The sequence below is a fragment of the Perca flavescens genome, chromosome 11, assembly GCF_004354835.1.
Source record: "Perca flavescens isolate YP-PL-M2 chromosome 11, PFLA_1.0, whole genome shotgun sequence".
NCBI classification, from domain to species: Eukaryota; Metazoa; Chordata; class Actinopteri; order Perciformes; family Percidae; genus Perca; species Perca flavescens.
In genome coordinates, this window is record NC_041341.1 from 29115767 (window position 1) to 29133600 (window position 17834).

Sequence of the window (17834 nt, forward strand, 5' to 3'; positions counted from 1 at the left end):
TGTAATTATGTCTAAATGGCTGGTAGTGAGGTTTTGTGATAAGCTTAACGTTGCGTTTTCCTTCATTGAGGGCCTGAAGCTGTTTTGTGATTTATGATGTGGCTTCATATCAAAGATATGCAGGGTTTTCCTAAAAAAAAAAACAATGTATAGGCTAATAAAGTAAATTCCTCTCAATCGTCACTTAAAACCCTCTAGAAGTATGTGGCAGTGTCTGTATCAGCAGAAAGCCTGCCCTCTGGCTGTAGTTTCTCCTTTCTTCTCATTTTGCATTGTGCAGGGCATTTATGGGCGTCAGCAATAAACACATCGCGAAAGACTGTTGGATATTTTTTGTGTTAGTTGAAAGCAAACTGCACTTTATAATGTAACTGTCATTGTTTTTTGTAGTGGTGCCTTTTATATTTAATTCAATGTTCAATTTGGTCAATAAAAGAATGTTGGTATTGATTTCCTTTTATTTGTTTTAAATTAGCAGAATGCTGAAAGCAGCAGAAACGCAGAACAGAGTACACCTCAATATCGGTTTATCGCCGCATGTAATATCGTTATTGAGATATTCAACAACGTTATCACATATCGCATATTTTTTCACCTTTAGCCATTAAAAATACTGTCAGGGCACAAAGTGATGAACCCACTTTTTGTAGCCTGGCTGTGTGTGCTTGTGTGTCTCCACTGATCCTGAGCCCAACTAGGTAGCTACAGGCTGTATTTAAATTCAGTGGCTTATTTATGCTGCTGCCTTTTAAGGGCCAATGACACATTGCAGCGAAGCATGCTCTGGGCTATAATAATAACAAGAGCACCTGGGGGGAGAGAGGGAAGCTTCGTGGCCATCTCATTTCGCTGTGTCATGGATAGAAGATTGTGTGTGTGTGTGTGTGTGTGTGTGTGTGTGTGTGTGTGTGAGAGATGTGGCAGGTTGCATTAAATTAAGACAAGAATGGAAAGATTAAGGGGATAAATGGCTCATTTTGAAGTTTCTTTGAGGGAAATCTTTTCCTCTATCGCTCTCTCTGTCTGTCTATTTAATTATGTAGATTTTTAGGGATTCTGTTAGTTCAAAGTGATATTCACCCCCCTGGGTCTCCAGCTGTCTGATTAGGACTACAGACCGCAGAGGTGGAGGAAAGCATTTGTGTGTATGTGAGTGTGAGCGATAGCGCTAGAGGTAAAACTGTGATGCGATGTAATGACGGCAGCTGATGCACCGCTGCTGGCATTCCTCTCCACTAATTCATCAGACATGCACAGCTCGCTAGACGGAGGAAGAGGAAGAATGACTCACTTTCGTCCAGCTCTTTTTTGTCCCACTGTGATAAACAGCCAATAATTGCTCTCTATACATCATTATTGTGCAGTTAATGCAGTTGCAACTGGAGTTGTGAGCCCTATGAGCCTCATCATGATAATGTCACCATTATCCAAAGTCAAAAGACTTGGATATGAATTGGCTGGTAGGCAAAGAACTCCAGACCCCCAATGGCTCCAAAAACCTGTTTGTCTTCTTCATCCATTATCTGTAAATACTATTTTGAAGGAATTTGTACCATCAAAATGCAACTAAAACAAAAAAAGTCCTTCATTATCATATTTTGTGGCCTTGATCGTATAGAGGAGCAACAGTTCAACATGTATGAAAATATGATTATTCATTTTCTGGCCGGAAAGTAAAATTTGTGGAACATTTTAGCAATAGGCGACATTGTTGAAAAGTAGTTAAAGCAGTTCATATTTAACCAATCGCCTACACAAACCTGTCAGACACTGACCACATATCACTTAAAATGATTATTGTACCGTGAAAATCCCTTTTTCTGTCTTTAGATAATGCTGAGCACTAAATATCACTTAATATATGTGTCACTTCTCATTTGGAGCAATGGAGTAAACTTTTTTAACGAGAACACAAAAATGATTTTACTGTCTGCGACTGCGTTCTCACCACTTGGCTTTTTCATTGAACACGTGGTCAGTTTTTTTTTTATGTGCATGTTCATAAAGTAGGCCTTCTTTTTTGATAGCTTACACTACAGCCAGACTTTCGGACACTTTTAGCAAAAACGTGGAGGAGGAAAAAACTATCTGTGCTTCCTAAGTGCACAATCATTTTGAGGGAACATGCCACAAGTGAAGGATAGCCATTTTCCACAGACATTTAAAGGAACATTACATTCTGCTGATTTGTTCAACTCTACCCGTGAGGAGAGAATAGGACAATGAGAGAACAGGGTGAGAACAAAAAGACACAAAAGATATTAGAAGAGAGAAAAGGTGTTCTTAGAGAACAGACAGGAGATAGGAGCGCTCAAACAGGGTCAGGGTACAGCAGCAACAGTAGTAAAGCAATTAGCTGCTAACCCTGGCAGGGCTGCAAAATCCAAGCTTAATAATGTTATCTTAGTCTCGCATTGGCGGACCTTCCTCCACAGCGCTGCGGAGGAGGGTCTGGCTCGTCCACACAGAATTTTGGGATGGGAGAAAAACATGCTCTGGTTTATTGGCATTTCTTAAACCAATCACAATCGTCTCGTGAGGCGCTAAGCGCCGGACTGAGCAACGGTGCCTCTGCAAAATAGCCTCGGTAAGGAACTTGTTTTGGCGGAACATGTGTACGTTCAAAAGTTGTTTTAGTCGTGCAACAGAAAACTCAGATTGGACAGACAGTCTAGCTAGCTGTCTGGATTTACCCTGCAGAGATCTGAGGAGCAGTTAACCATAGTCCTCATTAGGCCTGTTATATCATTTTCTAATTGTCTAATTGCGGTTTCTTTGTTTAACTGCAATTAATTGCTAACATTTGCTAAGATCCTAAGGCGTATGACTGGTAAATGTTGATTGTGTTTAGATATGCCGAATTGTAATTATATAGATTATTGGTCGGACTATATATTTTTATTATTTCGTTTGTTGGCTTTCATTAGTTGTTAACACTTGACGCTATACACAATTATAGCAACAAAAATGACAAGGGGGGGATACAGTTAGAAAATATGTTTTATGATAATAAAGAGGCATGGTTTTAACCAAAAGATGTATCCTTGGAGTCATTCAAAACTTTAGTTTGTTAAAAAAAAAGTAATACATTAGTAAATCTTTTTAAATTTGACTGAAAGAGAAAATTATATCTATATACATTTTGAATTGTTACAGCTCTAGTGCTCATAAATTAACCGGAGTTTAGAATGCCAACACAAAAAAATGGAAGGCGGTGGACATCTGGTCGAAAATGTGGGACATCCGGCGGGATTTCCTGATGCTTTAGCTTTTGGACCAACAGCACTCTGATTTATTGTGGTGCACCTGACACCAAAATGACATTTTGTATACTTAAAAGAAAGGTTGATCTGAAGCAGAGACTGTTTCAGAGAGGACGACAATTGATTATTGTGCTCATGGAGTTTGACTGCTTCCTGTCTTATCTGCAAAGAGAAAGTTGCTGCAGTACAAGATAAAGGAGAGGGGCAAACCAGTTACTTCAAGTGAATGTAGAACACTGGAGTGTTTTTTTTTACTTAGTGTGTGGTCAACCATCCGCGGAGTTGTAGAATTTACATTATGCACAATGCATGAAGTGGGAACATGCCCTGATTTTCTGGTATACCAATTGGGAAAACTTAAATAATCTGAAGTGCAAAATAAAAAGAAATTTGTTCTAAATGTGTGAAGTTTGTACAGGAAGAGCTGAATTGTGTGGGTTTTAAAATATGCATAACACCTGTGTAACTTTACAGAATTAAAATTGAGCTGTCAGATTGGTGGGGAAAGAAACAGATCTCTTTTTCTCTTTCTCCTCTACTACTCAATGAACTGAGATGATTCATAACTAAAAAGTGTTGAAAAGTCAAGGAAGTGGGTGTTTTGATGTTAGCTCAGGCGATAGGTCAGCGGTGGTCAAAAATAATTGAGATCAAAGGCCAAAGATTAAGATATCCTTCTCTATGAATCATTGGTGAGAAAATGACGACAGTGAGAGGGAACGGCGGCGGGTGTAAAGGGTGATCATATAGACAAGTACGATGCCGGTTCATTTGTGAGCATCAGATCTGGCTGCCTAATTAGTCTAAGCCTCTGACAGAAGGCATCTGCCTTCCCTTCTCTGTATGTTTGTCACTTTCAAACTGGAAGGTGTCATAGGCTGCAACATGTGAACAATTTCAAGAGGCTGAATCATTTATGACTCAACAGTCTGCCACTACTCTGAGACTGACTCAACTGTCTGTCCTCAGTGAATCTGATGCCAGTACAGCAACTACAGACCATACGCAGAGAGTTCATTATTTATGAGGCAGTTTAGTTGATCTGTAGAGCATTTACTGCTTTAGTTTAGTTACATTTCAATTCAGTTTTATTAAAGCAACACTATGTAACTTTTAGCTGCAGCTGTAGTTCCAATGAGACAACTTGTAGGGGGACCGAAGTGGGAAAAGTTACATAATGTTGCTTTAACTTAAGTCTTAGTTTCATATCTGTGGCCATCACTCCTATCTGTTATGACAATTCAGTACTTACAGTGATTTCTGAGATGTGGGCAAGATCTCCACAATGAAGTCAGAGCCGGAAACACAAGCTGTTAGACAATAAAACAGGTTGTTACAGTAACAAGGCAACAGTTTAGCCAGATTTCTTTATTTGGAAGTAAAACCAAAAGTGAACGCACCTGAAATGTATTGTAAAAAATAGGGATCCACAGATACCGATACCAGTATCGGGTATTGGGTCCAATATCTACTCGTATTCTTACTCATAAAAGTACTCCGAAACCGCACGCGGTAGTCTGCAGATTTACTTTTCCAGACACATTGGCCATTGCCAGAGTCGGAGATTATGGAGAAATAACAGAACTATTAAATCCTTATGCTTCCCTGAAGGAAACCGTGTGGCAACATTTTGCCTACACCATGAGTTATAAAAACGAACCATGGACGGGTGCATAGGCACCGATTGGACTTCATGGTGCTTTCAAGTACCCCTCGTAAAGTTGTGATACATTCAGGTGCAAATAATGCATGTTTTCAAAGTAAGTGTTAGAAATGTAATGGTATTATTACAAATGTAATTACTTGTACTTGGTCTGAAAAAAGTGGTATCGATGCATCCCTAGTAGAAATCCCTCATTGCACGGGAAAAATGTGTGCACACATATTTTACATAAAGCATGAAATTTGAAATGGAAAGTTGTGTTGCATGTAAACAATGGGAAACCCTCAAGGGACTGCTACAACCTGCAAGGCGAGGGTCATGTGTCTAATGGAGGCAGTAGAGTACTAGAGCACTACTGCTAACAAGCTAATTTACTAGCATGTTTGCTGGAAATTGAACAGTATTGGCTGTGTAAGCTGTTATTACAATCTTATTTCATCAACTTTATTATGTTGTTGGAAAACCTTTTATTTAAAAAAATGTCATAATAGATGCATTTCAGTAAGAATTGCTTTTTTTTAAAAGCCTTTTGTTTACAGACATGCACAGACGGAGACAGACATGTTACTGTAACAACCTGTTTGACTGTAGGCAGAAAATGTTAAAGTGCTCATATTATGCTCATTTTCAGGTTCATAATTGTATTTAGAGGTTGTATCAGAATAGGTTTATGTGGTTTCATTTTCAAAAAAATATATATTTTTGTTGTACTGCACATTGCTGCAGCTCCTCTTTTCACCCTGTGTGTTGGGAGTCGCACATGCACAGTAGTAAGCACTGCTAGCTAGTCAGATGCAGAGTATGAAGGCAAGCCATGCTAGCAGCTAGGCGAGCATTATAACGTGTGTTACAAAGTGACGCACGTTGGTCACTGAAGTAAAGGCTGGACTACAATAGAGCTGTTTGGAGCAGTTTGTGAACAGTGTTTTCTCTGGAAGATGGTAAGTCCCTTTGGGGTGGACTTTTGGCTTTTTTACTTTGTAAACCAATTATGTGCACAGAAATATATATAACACAATAAAGGAAAGGGAAAAAGTCAAAAAGCATAATATGAGCACTTTAATAATAGAGCTCTAACATATAAAACTATATGAAGGGGTTCCTAAATGTGTTTGCATGAATATTCAAGAAAGGTGCATAAAGTCAGTCAAGCTAGCAAGGCTGCCGAAAGATATAGTTTTCTACTATAACTCTGGCAAAACTGATCAGATCTGGCTGATTTCCGGCTGGGGACTTAACAACGGGATATTGTATGGACTTCACGGTATGTTCCTTACTACCATGTTACAAGAGAAAAGGTAAACCCCCCCCCCACCCCCGATACTTTCATCTAGGCTCTCCCCACTAGTGAATCTCTTGCTGACATGGGAGGTCAGCCTCTAACAAAGACTAGCGACATTGGTATTGGGAAGAGAATGCATTGTAATAAGACACGTGGGATGGGAGTATTGTTACATTGCGTTGTTGGGAATCAGGATGCAACTGGAAATCCAAGCCTTGGGCATAGAAAGCAGTTGGAAGTAATTAGACATCATAGGCCTCTATTATCTGACATATATATATATATATATATATGCTGCTGTCATATATTGGCTTATTTTTTTACGAATTGGAGCTAAAGTATCACAGGTGGGTGAGCCTCAGAATAATTACTTAACATATTTAAAAGGCCTATTTTATTAGAGGTGCTCATGTTCTTTGGGTAGAAGCTATGTAATAGTCAGCAGGGGAAATCATTACTCAAGATCGGAATGAGATGTGGAGTGAAAGGGTTGTCAAAGACAAAATTCACAGGGTGGAGATGGGAAATAATTAAAGACGGGGCAAGGGGGGAATAAAATGTCCCTCCTTTGTAACGCTTTAGTCTCAATGTGCTTGCTTCCTGTCACAGAGGACCTGTCTGCTGCAGAGGCCTCGACTGAAACGTTTCAAAACGCCCCCAATCAAGGCATCATCCAGCAGCACATTCAAATTTGCATTTTTCTCTAGGGAGCTTGCTTACTGCCTATCTGCTGCTGCTGCTGCAGAGGAACATGTTAGGAATTCATGAGAAAAACAACTTCTGAGTTAACTGAACAGCACAAGGCAGCTCAATCAGGAGGGACTTCATTTAGAGTGATCAATCAATTTATATTCAAGTGCATGATAAATACAATTTCAGTCTTTGGCGATTAGATCCTATTGTGGCGTGTTATATTTAGAGGGTAAGGATACCATGATTAGTTCAAGATATTCCCCACTGGTGGTGGCGGTGAAGGGAGTTGCTGAAGGCCTGGATGGTGGAATGTGGAGCAGGACTGGGCACTGATATATTGAAGACTGGAGGTGAAGGGGTGGAGGAGGGTGGCAACTGACAGCAGCAGAGAGTAGAACAAATTTTAAAGTTTGACAGCAACGATATTACTGGCTGAGAGAGATCGTGGCAAGATGTGGTTGGACTACTTAAAGTGAACACCTATAGAGTAGAAGCAGAGTAGAACTTTAGCTCAACTTTAACAGAAATATTTTTATACTCTGGTTTGTAATTAAACTGTTTCCATCGCAAATACATGCGGCAACTAAAATCAGATCATACTCCCTGTCCTATTTTGTGATTTGTTCGGAGATTGCAATAAAAACAATTTGTAAGTAGTTCCCAGCTGTGTCTGTATTTTCCATATTTTGCCCAGAACCATAGGTTGCTTTCACACCTGAGCAGTTTGGTCCGAATTAACGGAACCCTGGAGCATTTTGTGGGATATTCCTGTTTGTTTGGGGTGGTGTAAAAGCTCATTCGAGCTCTGGTGCGAACCAAACAACCAAACTCTTGTTCGCTTGAAAACGGGGGTCTCAGTTCGCTTCCAAGTGCACTAGAGTTCGGTTCCCTTTGACATTTGTTTATATTGTTTGGTGCGCTCAACAAAGTACAGAGTGAACGCAAACCAAAGTGCAACAATGTTACAACTTCATCAACCAACTATAGATGTAAAAGCGTCCTTAGTTAACAAACAAATTTCAACAATTTTGATGATATTGGTCTTCCATCTTGTGCTATGTTTCAAGTTCACACTTAAAGTGGCAAAGTTCCTGAAACAGATTGAGCTCCATAGAAAGTTATCCTATCCCACTGAAATATTTCTCAGCTGTCATAAGAAAACCTGTTTAATGTTAAAATAAAAATGTTTAAAAAACTTGCACAACTATCACGACGCCATTTGCATTTAGTGCTTGAGAGTCAGTGTTCAAGAATGCAAAACAAGTTGGAGTCCAGTTCCACAGAGTCGACACTCGCTGAGAAGTGTCATCCATCCCCCCGTCTCATCTATATTTAGACCTTAATTTCATCCGATGGAGTGTCTTCAGCTTTATTTGTATTCCCTTTTAAACACATGTAGTACCTGAATCTTTCACCTGTGTTATAGCCTACAGTATTTGCTTTCATTTCAGACTAATACACTGTGTGACAACTTGAGTTTTAACATCTTGTGCTTGTTTCTGTTTATTTCAAAGCATTTCAACATGTTTTAAGTCATGCATAACCGCAGGCGCTGTTGCTTGGAAAAGCTCCAGATATGAATACAAGTAATAGCTCACAGTGTGGTGGAACAGCAGCAGATCAACAGCTGTCAAACTAGACTTTCAGATGGGGGCGTATGTGTGTGTGTGTGTGTGTGTGTGTGTGTGTGTGTGTGTGTGTGTGTGTGTGTGTGTGTGTGTGTGTGTGTGTGTGTGTTTGTGTGTGTGCCTCAATGTTGAATATGCAAATATGGTCTTTGAGGCGTTCAAGAGGGCAATGTGGTAAAGGAATTAAGTGTGAGTGTGCAGCTCTATTTGGATTGCTGTAAGGCTCTTTGTTTAGTTTCTTGTGCATATTGGATGATGATGATGATGATGATGATGATGATGATGATGATGAGAAAGAAAAACGTACTATAAATAGACAGTCCAATTCCATCTGACATACACACAGAATCGCACACACACATAAAGTACACAGAGCACCCTGAAGCTATCTGCTGGATGGTGTTGTACACAGACACCCCACAAAGAGGATAGAGGAGGCAGCATGTGTCAGGTCAAAGGTCATGCAATGTCTACTTAGAAGAACAAGTATGCCATCGACTTCAAGTACATTCTCCTGTTCTTGTAGAGTACTGTATTTAACCAGACAAGTTGACTACAAGCATGTTTGTATTTACAGAAGCAGACTTTATGAATGGGTCAAGTCGGGTTACTAAATCAAGCCAGGTTTATGTATCCCAGCGTCACATACAGTGGCTCAGTGGGCTTCACTTGAAGACTCCTACAAAAAGGTTTGGAGCAAGAGATTTCCCTATTGAATATAAGCTTTTGATTGTTAGCAGGTGAAGTATACAGAATACAACAACAACATTATAATCCGAAAGGGGTGTTTTGATAAGTCCACTTCTAATGAAGTAAATTACATTTTCAGAAAGGAAGTGTAAGGAATGGCTCCATGAATTAGTCCATGAATAAGTACAATATTAGTTATTCTACATGGAGAGACATGTGTTTAGTTAATTAAAAAAAATGTGACTCATGTTGAGGACAAACAACATTTAGTTACAGACTGTTTGGAGTTTTTCATCTTAACCTTTTGACAAGTTACAGGAGGAAACAATAGGTAGACAGGTGTTTATATTTGTAGTACAAATGGGTTTTTCCATTCGGCTTCTGATAGATAAATCTGCAGTTATCGCACAACCAGGATTCACAGACATCCTCTGTTGCTACACTCACAGAACCACTTTGTTTTTACTTGAAGACAACCTAATGGAAAGCTTTTGACTCTGATGCTGATGCCTTTGTTTATCGTTTACTGGCAGCAATGCCGTGTGATAAGATAACTGGCAAAATAAAGTTCAACTGATGTGGCAACACTGCTCCACATTTAGTAAGAAAACGTTCAGCTAAAAAGGCAAGGCGTCCTTTGTGTTTATCCTGCAGATTTTTGATCTATAAACATGTGCAATATGTCAAATGTCCCTGAAATGTTAATGGAAATGTTAACAAGTGCTTTGGCTTGTCTGAAATGTTTATTAGGAATTCAACTTCTCAGCAATATGTGACACCGATTTTTGCAGTATTTTCTGATTTAATTCTACTCTGAATTGTTTTTAATTGTTGTTGTGGTCAGGCAAATTCCCATCAAGTCAAATATGTTCAAGTCTCAGGATTAAAGTGTAAAGTATCACAGAAAACTTCTTCCACTATATTTTTGTTTTGGTGCAGAATTGATACACACAAACTCTTGTCAACATTATGTTTTTTTTGTGTCCTTCAGGCTTTCTGAAAAATCAACCTGAATGCAACCGAGCCATCATTAGCAATGTTTAATCAGCCCACTCACGTGGAATGGATTTATTATGTGAATAATCAGAGCCGGCCTAAGGGCCCTGCAGCTACCAGGGATTTGGGTTATTTTTGACTATTTATTGTATGATTTTGTTTCATTAAATCTTTGTAATATCATTTTGTTTTATTGAATGTTTGCATTGATTGCTCTTCTGCACATTTACACTATAGTACATTTTAAAACTGCTTTAAGAGTTAAACATGTATGTGGTTAAGCAGCAACAAGTATGTGGTAAGTTAAACAATTTAGCATTCAAAATGAAAACTATGGTTTATTAAAGATGAGATGCCTCATTAAATTAGTACATAGGGTACTCGGATAACAGATGACATGCAGGCTAGTGTATGCATGCGTGGTGTATGTGCATTATGTTTAATTTGACCTTTACATGTTTAATTCTTTTGTAGATTTAATTGCAGATAGTGACACATTTTGCAGAAAGTATTTCTCTCTTTTGTGTAGTAGGCTGCTACAGAAAGACATTTATGTACACATGAGTTTGATGACACTATCTTACTGCTTTAAAATCAGAGCAACAGTCTCTGAATGTTAAAACAGACAGGGAAATCAAAGACATCAAAAACACAGTTAGCACTACATTTTCTAAACACATTTTCTGGCTCAGTTCGTTTGAATAAAGAAGATAGACACTGTATCTGTTCATGCAGGTTGAGATGAGGATATTTAGAAAGAACACTGGCCCCTCCAGAAAAACAATAGCAAACTTCAATTCATTTATAAGTATGCAGCCCATTATCTGTAGCAATTACCTTTATACAGTATATGACATATTTGCAACACAATTTGCGTCAAATACCAATTCATCGCCAACACAGGCAGTAGTGTGCCCTTGCTGTAGCAAAGTGGAAAGTAAAGGAGTCCAACTTGAATGCATGAGTTTGCAGTTAATCCTCAATTTAAAAAGAAAGAAAGATAACCACTATAACAAAATGGTTTTAGAAAATGTCATCCTGATGATCAGAAAACTCTGACATAGACTGTTGAAGTCGGTCACAAACAACCCATTTTGTCATTTTGGTTGGACAAATCTTTGTTAGAGATCGTTGGCATAACATAAATGTGATCTGCAGAAAAAAAATCCAACTCTTTCTCTCTCTCTCTCTCCCTTGCTCTTCCTTTATGTCCGTGTCTTTCACAAACATACACACTTGATCTTTGATCGCGGCGTTTGATTGGAGTTGTGTAGACGGGTAGACCTTTTCATCCGCTCTCTTCACAGCATGACTCGGATTCTTTGTAGGAATGTAAACAAGTTAATAGTTTATATGTTTAACCTCCATTTTATAAGCTACAGTTTGTTTTTCCATCTTTAAAATGACGTCGGCTGTATCCTCTGTTATGTCTCTGTTTCTATCACCCTTCTGCTCTGCAGCATAACATACATGCATTACTACATTTTCACACATGATACTGTTGACTTTAATAGTTGTGAATAAGGGAGAAATACTCAAAGAGACAAACTATTCTGTCCGTGTCTCCACAAAACTCAGGGGGCCAGAGAGAGAGGGGAGGGGGGGGGGGGTAGAGAAGAAGGAATATTAAGAAGGAAGCTGCCAAAGGATGTAAAAGATGTAAATAGATGGATGCAGATTCACTGAGACAAAACACATGAGAAACAGCAGGTTATAAAGACAACTAGAGGAAGAGAGGAGCATTCTGGGAATAAGGGAGAAAAACAAGGAAAGAAAGTAAAGAGAGGCATTGAAAATAACAGGAGGCTGCATGGAAACAGGAAGAGAAGAATTGGGAAGAAGTCATTAAAGAAGGATAGTGAGGGAGGTGTAGATGTGAGGAAGTATATACATGTGACATCTCTGTCAAAATATTTCAATATTGATTTTTTACTTTACTTTTTACTACAGCAAAATCGCTTCGTGATGATATGATCTTATTCTTTGTTTTCACAAATCGTCCAAATGTTTTCGAGCAAGCTGTAATTAGAAACTAGCAGATTTAGTTATTGAAATTTTTGGTTTACACATATGGTTGTACAGTATATGAGGGTGAATTACTGTTATTACACATAACTTCAGATACTTTATTTTCAAAGCATGTGTAATTAAAAGGACACTTTTAATTCCTTCTTGCCGGCAAACAAAGGCGGCCGGCCATTCAGGGTTATGATTTCTTAAAATTGTGTAAATAGCATCAGTGAGCTCTAAAGGTGCTGGTAGGTGGATACTTTCAACTTTGGCTCGAGCCCAGCTAACTTCTTCCACCTGCTCTGTGTCTTTATGTTACAGTAAGCTAATCTTATTGGTTACAGGTTCTAGCTTTATATTTTGTTCAAATACATGAAAGTGGACCTTCTTATCTAACTCAGGAAGAAACATAAACGTGTTTCCCAAAATGTCAAACCTTGCCTTCAAGGGCAATATAAGGCATTATCTGAAATAACAAGTTTTGTATACATGTATTTATTTCATTTATTTCCATCAGATATTAGTATGATACTGTTGAGAAATCATTTAAATAAAGCATGTTTGAACATTGTTATCAGTTCACAGTATTATCATGGTTTTACCTCCGTGAGACATCAAAGTCTCAATTTATCTTATCTTTTCTATGCCGCATTTAGAACTTTTGACCTTGTGTCTTAACCAGCACACACAGTCCCAGAGATAATATTGCAGTGTCCTTTACAACATCTAGATCACTCCCCTGCTTATTATCAAAAGTAGAAAATATCCAACAAGAATTAACTGTACACAAAAGTTCCTGTTCACCACTTCATCTCTACCGTGTGTGTGTCGTGTGCGTGTGTGTGTGTGTGTGTGTCGTGTTAGGGTCTTGTAAGGCAATGATATATCTAACGCGGTGTTAGCAGATGGTGTTTCAGTGTCATGTCCCACGGATGGGGAAACATCTTAGTTTGCAGTGACCCAAAAAGAGACGACAACATTTAAGGTCGTAGCTGCTTTCAGTCCTAAGTGCTTTCCTGTGCTTTCACCCCGCTATAACCTTTAACCAGGCCATAGGAGGCTGCATGCACTGACTGTGTACTACATCCCCCCCCCCCACACACACACACACACACACACACACACACACACAGACACACTTAGACAGAGTGACAATGGAACAAAACATTTTTGTGAGTAGTAAGTTACCGACATCCATGGTTTACACCTTAACCTGCTCTGAGTTTTCTTTTCTATTCACTTATTTACATCTATTTTTCCTCCTCCCTTCTCTCAGCAGTGTCTCAGTGTGTGTCGGCACTAGGGTGTGAGCCGGACTATGAATTAGCCATTGAGGAGGTCTGCCTGGACACATTCAGACTGGACATGCAAAAGCTGGACCAGAGACACTGGTGTAGCTGGGAGGACACAGTCGAGTAAGTAGGATAAACACACACACATACACATGCACAAAGAGAGAGAGAGAGAGACAAGCCCAGATACAATTGCAAACAGATTGCAGAACATTTGCACAAAACAAACAACAACATAATGAGCTCCCCATTTCAAATTTATCAATCAGCAGTTCCATTCTATTTTTTAGTTGAAATGCAGTTACATAACAGCAACACCTAAATGTGAATGTAACAGGTTCCCAGGTTCCCTAACAGCCTATAACACAATAATCTTAGAGATATTGCCTTTATTCATCATCTTTGATCCAGTGTAAAATGAAGTTAACTAACTAAGATCAATTGTTATCAAAAAATGCAGGAGATTTGTTCATTTCTGACTGAAGACCTTTACAATCATCAAACGTTTTGTTCACCTTCCAACAGCTGATTAGATACTGGGTGAGAGACAACAGAGAAAGAGATTGGATGGAAAAAAGGGAGGGGGATGAGAAGGATACACAGAGACAGTTAGTGTGAAGAACAAAAGCTGTATGCCTTTGGCATAAACAGGGATCTTTTGTGCATGTACAAATATTATCTTTGCACTAACTGTAAAAGACATCTGGCGCCACAGGTTTTTACAATTGCTCTTTGGAATGAGTGAATCATTTGGTATAATTACATAAATAATAGCCCCCACTTGACTGTCAATTTAAAATTGTGCATCTGTTTTGTATTTAAAAAACAAACCCCTATCCTGAATTACCTGGGTATAATATCATGATGCCTCCCCGAGGGCCCTCACTATCAGCAACCTTAGAAGGGGAACCCCATTTAGCAAGTCTCCAATAGGCCTGACCTTTGAAAGAGTTCTAGTCTCATGAGCAGCATTGTCTCTGTTCTCATGAGATGTACCAAATGTTAATGAAACCCTTTCATACAGCCTTGGGCCAGAGACAACTATGTCATATTAGAGTTGGAAAAACCAAGCTACAAGGTTAATTTGGGTAAAGGAGCAGTGTTTCTTGACCTACGTGAGGCCTTTAATAGTTACTTACCCAGTACTTTGCACTAACTGTTTTGAATATAAATAGTCTATTATTACTTTGAAGTGGATAAAATCATACCTGACACACTGCACCCTTTGTGTTTAGATAAATAATTAATTAAGAGTGCCACAAGGCTCTATTTTTGGGCCTCTGTTTTTCATTGGGTATCTTCCATTTATGTGGAAATCATGATGTATGCAGATGACACAGTCATATACGCTCAAGTGACAAGTAGCTTATTAAGAAGCATAAACAAAAGGTCTGTCCAAATATTCATGTGAATGTACAAAGAATACTATAATGTATCAGTGAGGTTAAAGGCAGAATCCATGATCCAAGAGTAAAAAAAAAATCCCTATCATGCTAGTGAAAATCATTTTAAGAAAACTATGCACACAACTATGGCAAGTATAGTTCAGTTGGAGCTACTTTCTTTAAGCCACTGACCTTTTATAGCAGATGGTTTTACAGTTAAATTTGGTGGAAAATGCTCTGCTCTGAGAGAGTGCTCAAAGAATGCGAACAGCGAGCACGAGGAATCTGCTGGGAGAACTAATCCCCCTGCTGATAAACATACACACAAACATTAAATCTTAGTTACATCAACAATACCAAAAATATGGCACATATTGAGGCGGTTGGGGTGTTGGAGGGAGCCGGTATCAGCAGAGTTAAGGGGGAAGTATCAGGTTATAATGGGTCATGCAGTACACCTGCATAAATATAATTGGATGTTACCTGTCAGCTGATACTGTGCAATTCTGTGTGCTTCATGAAGCATGAATAAAACAGTTGATGTCAATCAACTAATACAAGCATGACTTCAGTGCTCTGTCTGAACTTATGGTACCAGATCTCAGCAAATATCTTGAGTAGAATATCATAAATGAATATATCATTATGAATGATGGCCAAAAGCTATAGCTCAAGGAGCATATGAAAAAGATAAGCCATACACTGAAATACAGCGTCAGGTTTATTAGAGGGTTTTTCTAATTTCTATTTCTGTATATGACCTTGGTCTCAGACATGCAAGATAGCCTTAAAACCAATTAGGCTCTGAAAGAATGTTAAGATGTAAGGACACTGTTATTATATACTTGACATAACTTGTTGAGGTTTGACAGTTTCATTTTTTTAATCAGATGTTCAATATTACATGTAATTTAGCTGACACTTTTATCCAAAGCAACTTAGAATTATATGTCAGAGGCTGCACGCCTCTGGAGCAACTATGGGTTAAGTGTCTTGCTCAGAGACACATTGGTTGATGAATCACAGTGGGAATTGCACCCAGATCTCCCACACCAAAGGCATGTGTCATATCCACTGCGCCGTTACCACCCATAACTTACAAAACTGCTCCTCCACTGTTCAAAAGCATTGCTCAACGTTAGTATTCAAGAGGAATTCTGTCTTTTCATTTAAGTGAAGGACAAAATAAGCTTTTTTGAAAGTTAAATATGGAATTCACTGCATTATATCTGTATCTACTCTACTTTGTAGTGGCTGTGTCTATCTGGCCAGGGACTGCAGATCAAAACTACTGCAGCTAGCTAAAATGGTTTAAAGCATCTCCTCTTATTACTTGAGATTAAAGTTTTTTTTGTAAATGGTCCCAGACACATCTACATTTAATTTTACTGTTTAGATATTGAGTTGTGGAAGAAAGTCACAGTTACCTCTCTGATTTGTCGGGAGTTTGTTTTACTGACCTCTGATCACTCCTCATTAAAGATTTGTCTCAAACCTTCTCACAGAAAAAGCAGGAAACAAAACAAAAAAGTGAAATAAACAACTGGTGAATAGTAGATTGAAATGTCAAAAATGGTTCAGTAGAGTAGAAAAGGTCAAGTATCAGGACAGTAACTCCCTTTTCAAGGAAAAAAGCTTCATACTGGCCAAGATGCTACTGGGGATGTCTAATTCTGTTCAAATGACATTTGGCGTCTGTGTAGGTCTGCGTGTTTCCGAGTGTGTCAGGACAGTTTTACACAGTGCCTTCCTACCTCTCATTGTATCATAGGGGAGGGCAGCTTCCTCAGCTCTCTCCTCTGTCCTCAGCTTTCACTCCCCACTGTCACATTGGCCTGAGTTTACACCCTGCTCCCACCCTATAAAACACTTAACATGTGCTGTGCAATAGCTCAACTGTCCTTCACCCTGCAAGGTCGGTCCTACTTTCTCCCTCTCTGCATGAAATCTTTCTTAGTTTATCTCGCTGAATCAGAAATCACAAGTAGAATGTTAATTAGGCTCCTACTGTATGATCATTTTTAATGGCCTCTTACATTTTTCACGAACTTATGATTCCTAAAATACACATTCCTCCTATGTGCCTTTACAGCCCTGCCTATTCTGTTAAACTGTTGTCACTGCAGTATACATTATTAACTGCATGTGCGTAAATATCTCCTCAGATCCCAGAATATACCTCCTTCCATTATACTTTACAAGCTTTCACACACTCAAGTGCCAATGTGACTTAGCATGACTAACTGTGTTTGTTCTACATTAAAAGTTCTCTGCTTTGTGCATTACAGCCCTAGTTATAATATGCAGTAAATAGGCCTGTAACAATTATTACATAATTGTCTAATCGCTTTTCTTTTTTTTTCTGTTTTTACATAATCGCAGTTTCTTTGTTTAATCGCAATTAAGTCAAGTCAAGTTTATTTCATCCATAAAAAGGGAAATTACAGGGCTCATACATATTCAATTACTTGCTAACATTAGCTAAAGTCGTAATGGGTATGCCTCTTGATGGTAATTGTCAATTTTATGTTCATATAAGAAAAAAATGCAATGTTTTTATGATAATAAAGAGGTGTGGTTCACTTCACAGGCTGACTACCTGTGTTATTACATTATCTGGGTCACATAATAATGATATAACCAAAAGATGTATCTGGGATTCATTCAAACTTTATTTGTTTGAAAAAGTAATAAATTAAAAAAATTCTTGACTGAAAGGGATAATTATATTGTTAATCGCAAATATTTCTGAGACAATTAATTCTACAGTAAAATTTTGGAATTGTTACAGCTCGAGCAGTAAACTCCAGTGTTTTTCAGAGGCTAATGCTAAGATATTGCATGGTTAAGCTGTCCCTTTTCAATTTAGTGATATGTCTAATAGATTTGATCTATACAGGTCCACACACCCTTACCCACCAGTCAATACCGG

General features: G+C 38.5%; 1 protein-coding gene across 1 annotated transcript in view; it reads left to right on the forward strand.

The window, feature by feature from the left end:
* Positions 1-17834, forward strand: part of ramp1 (receptor activity modifying protein 1) — a 65232-nt gene that overhangs the window by 21582 nt on the left and 25816 nt on the right. Inside the window, exon 2 of the mRNA XM_028591719.1 lies at positions 13505-13640. Coding sequence (XP_028447520.1) covers positions 13505-13640 — 136 coding nt within the window. The remainder of the gene's footprint in view (positions 1-13504; positions 13641-17834) is intronic.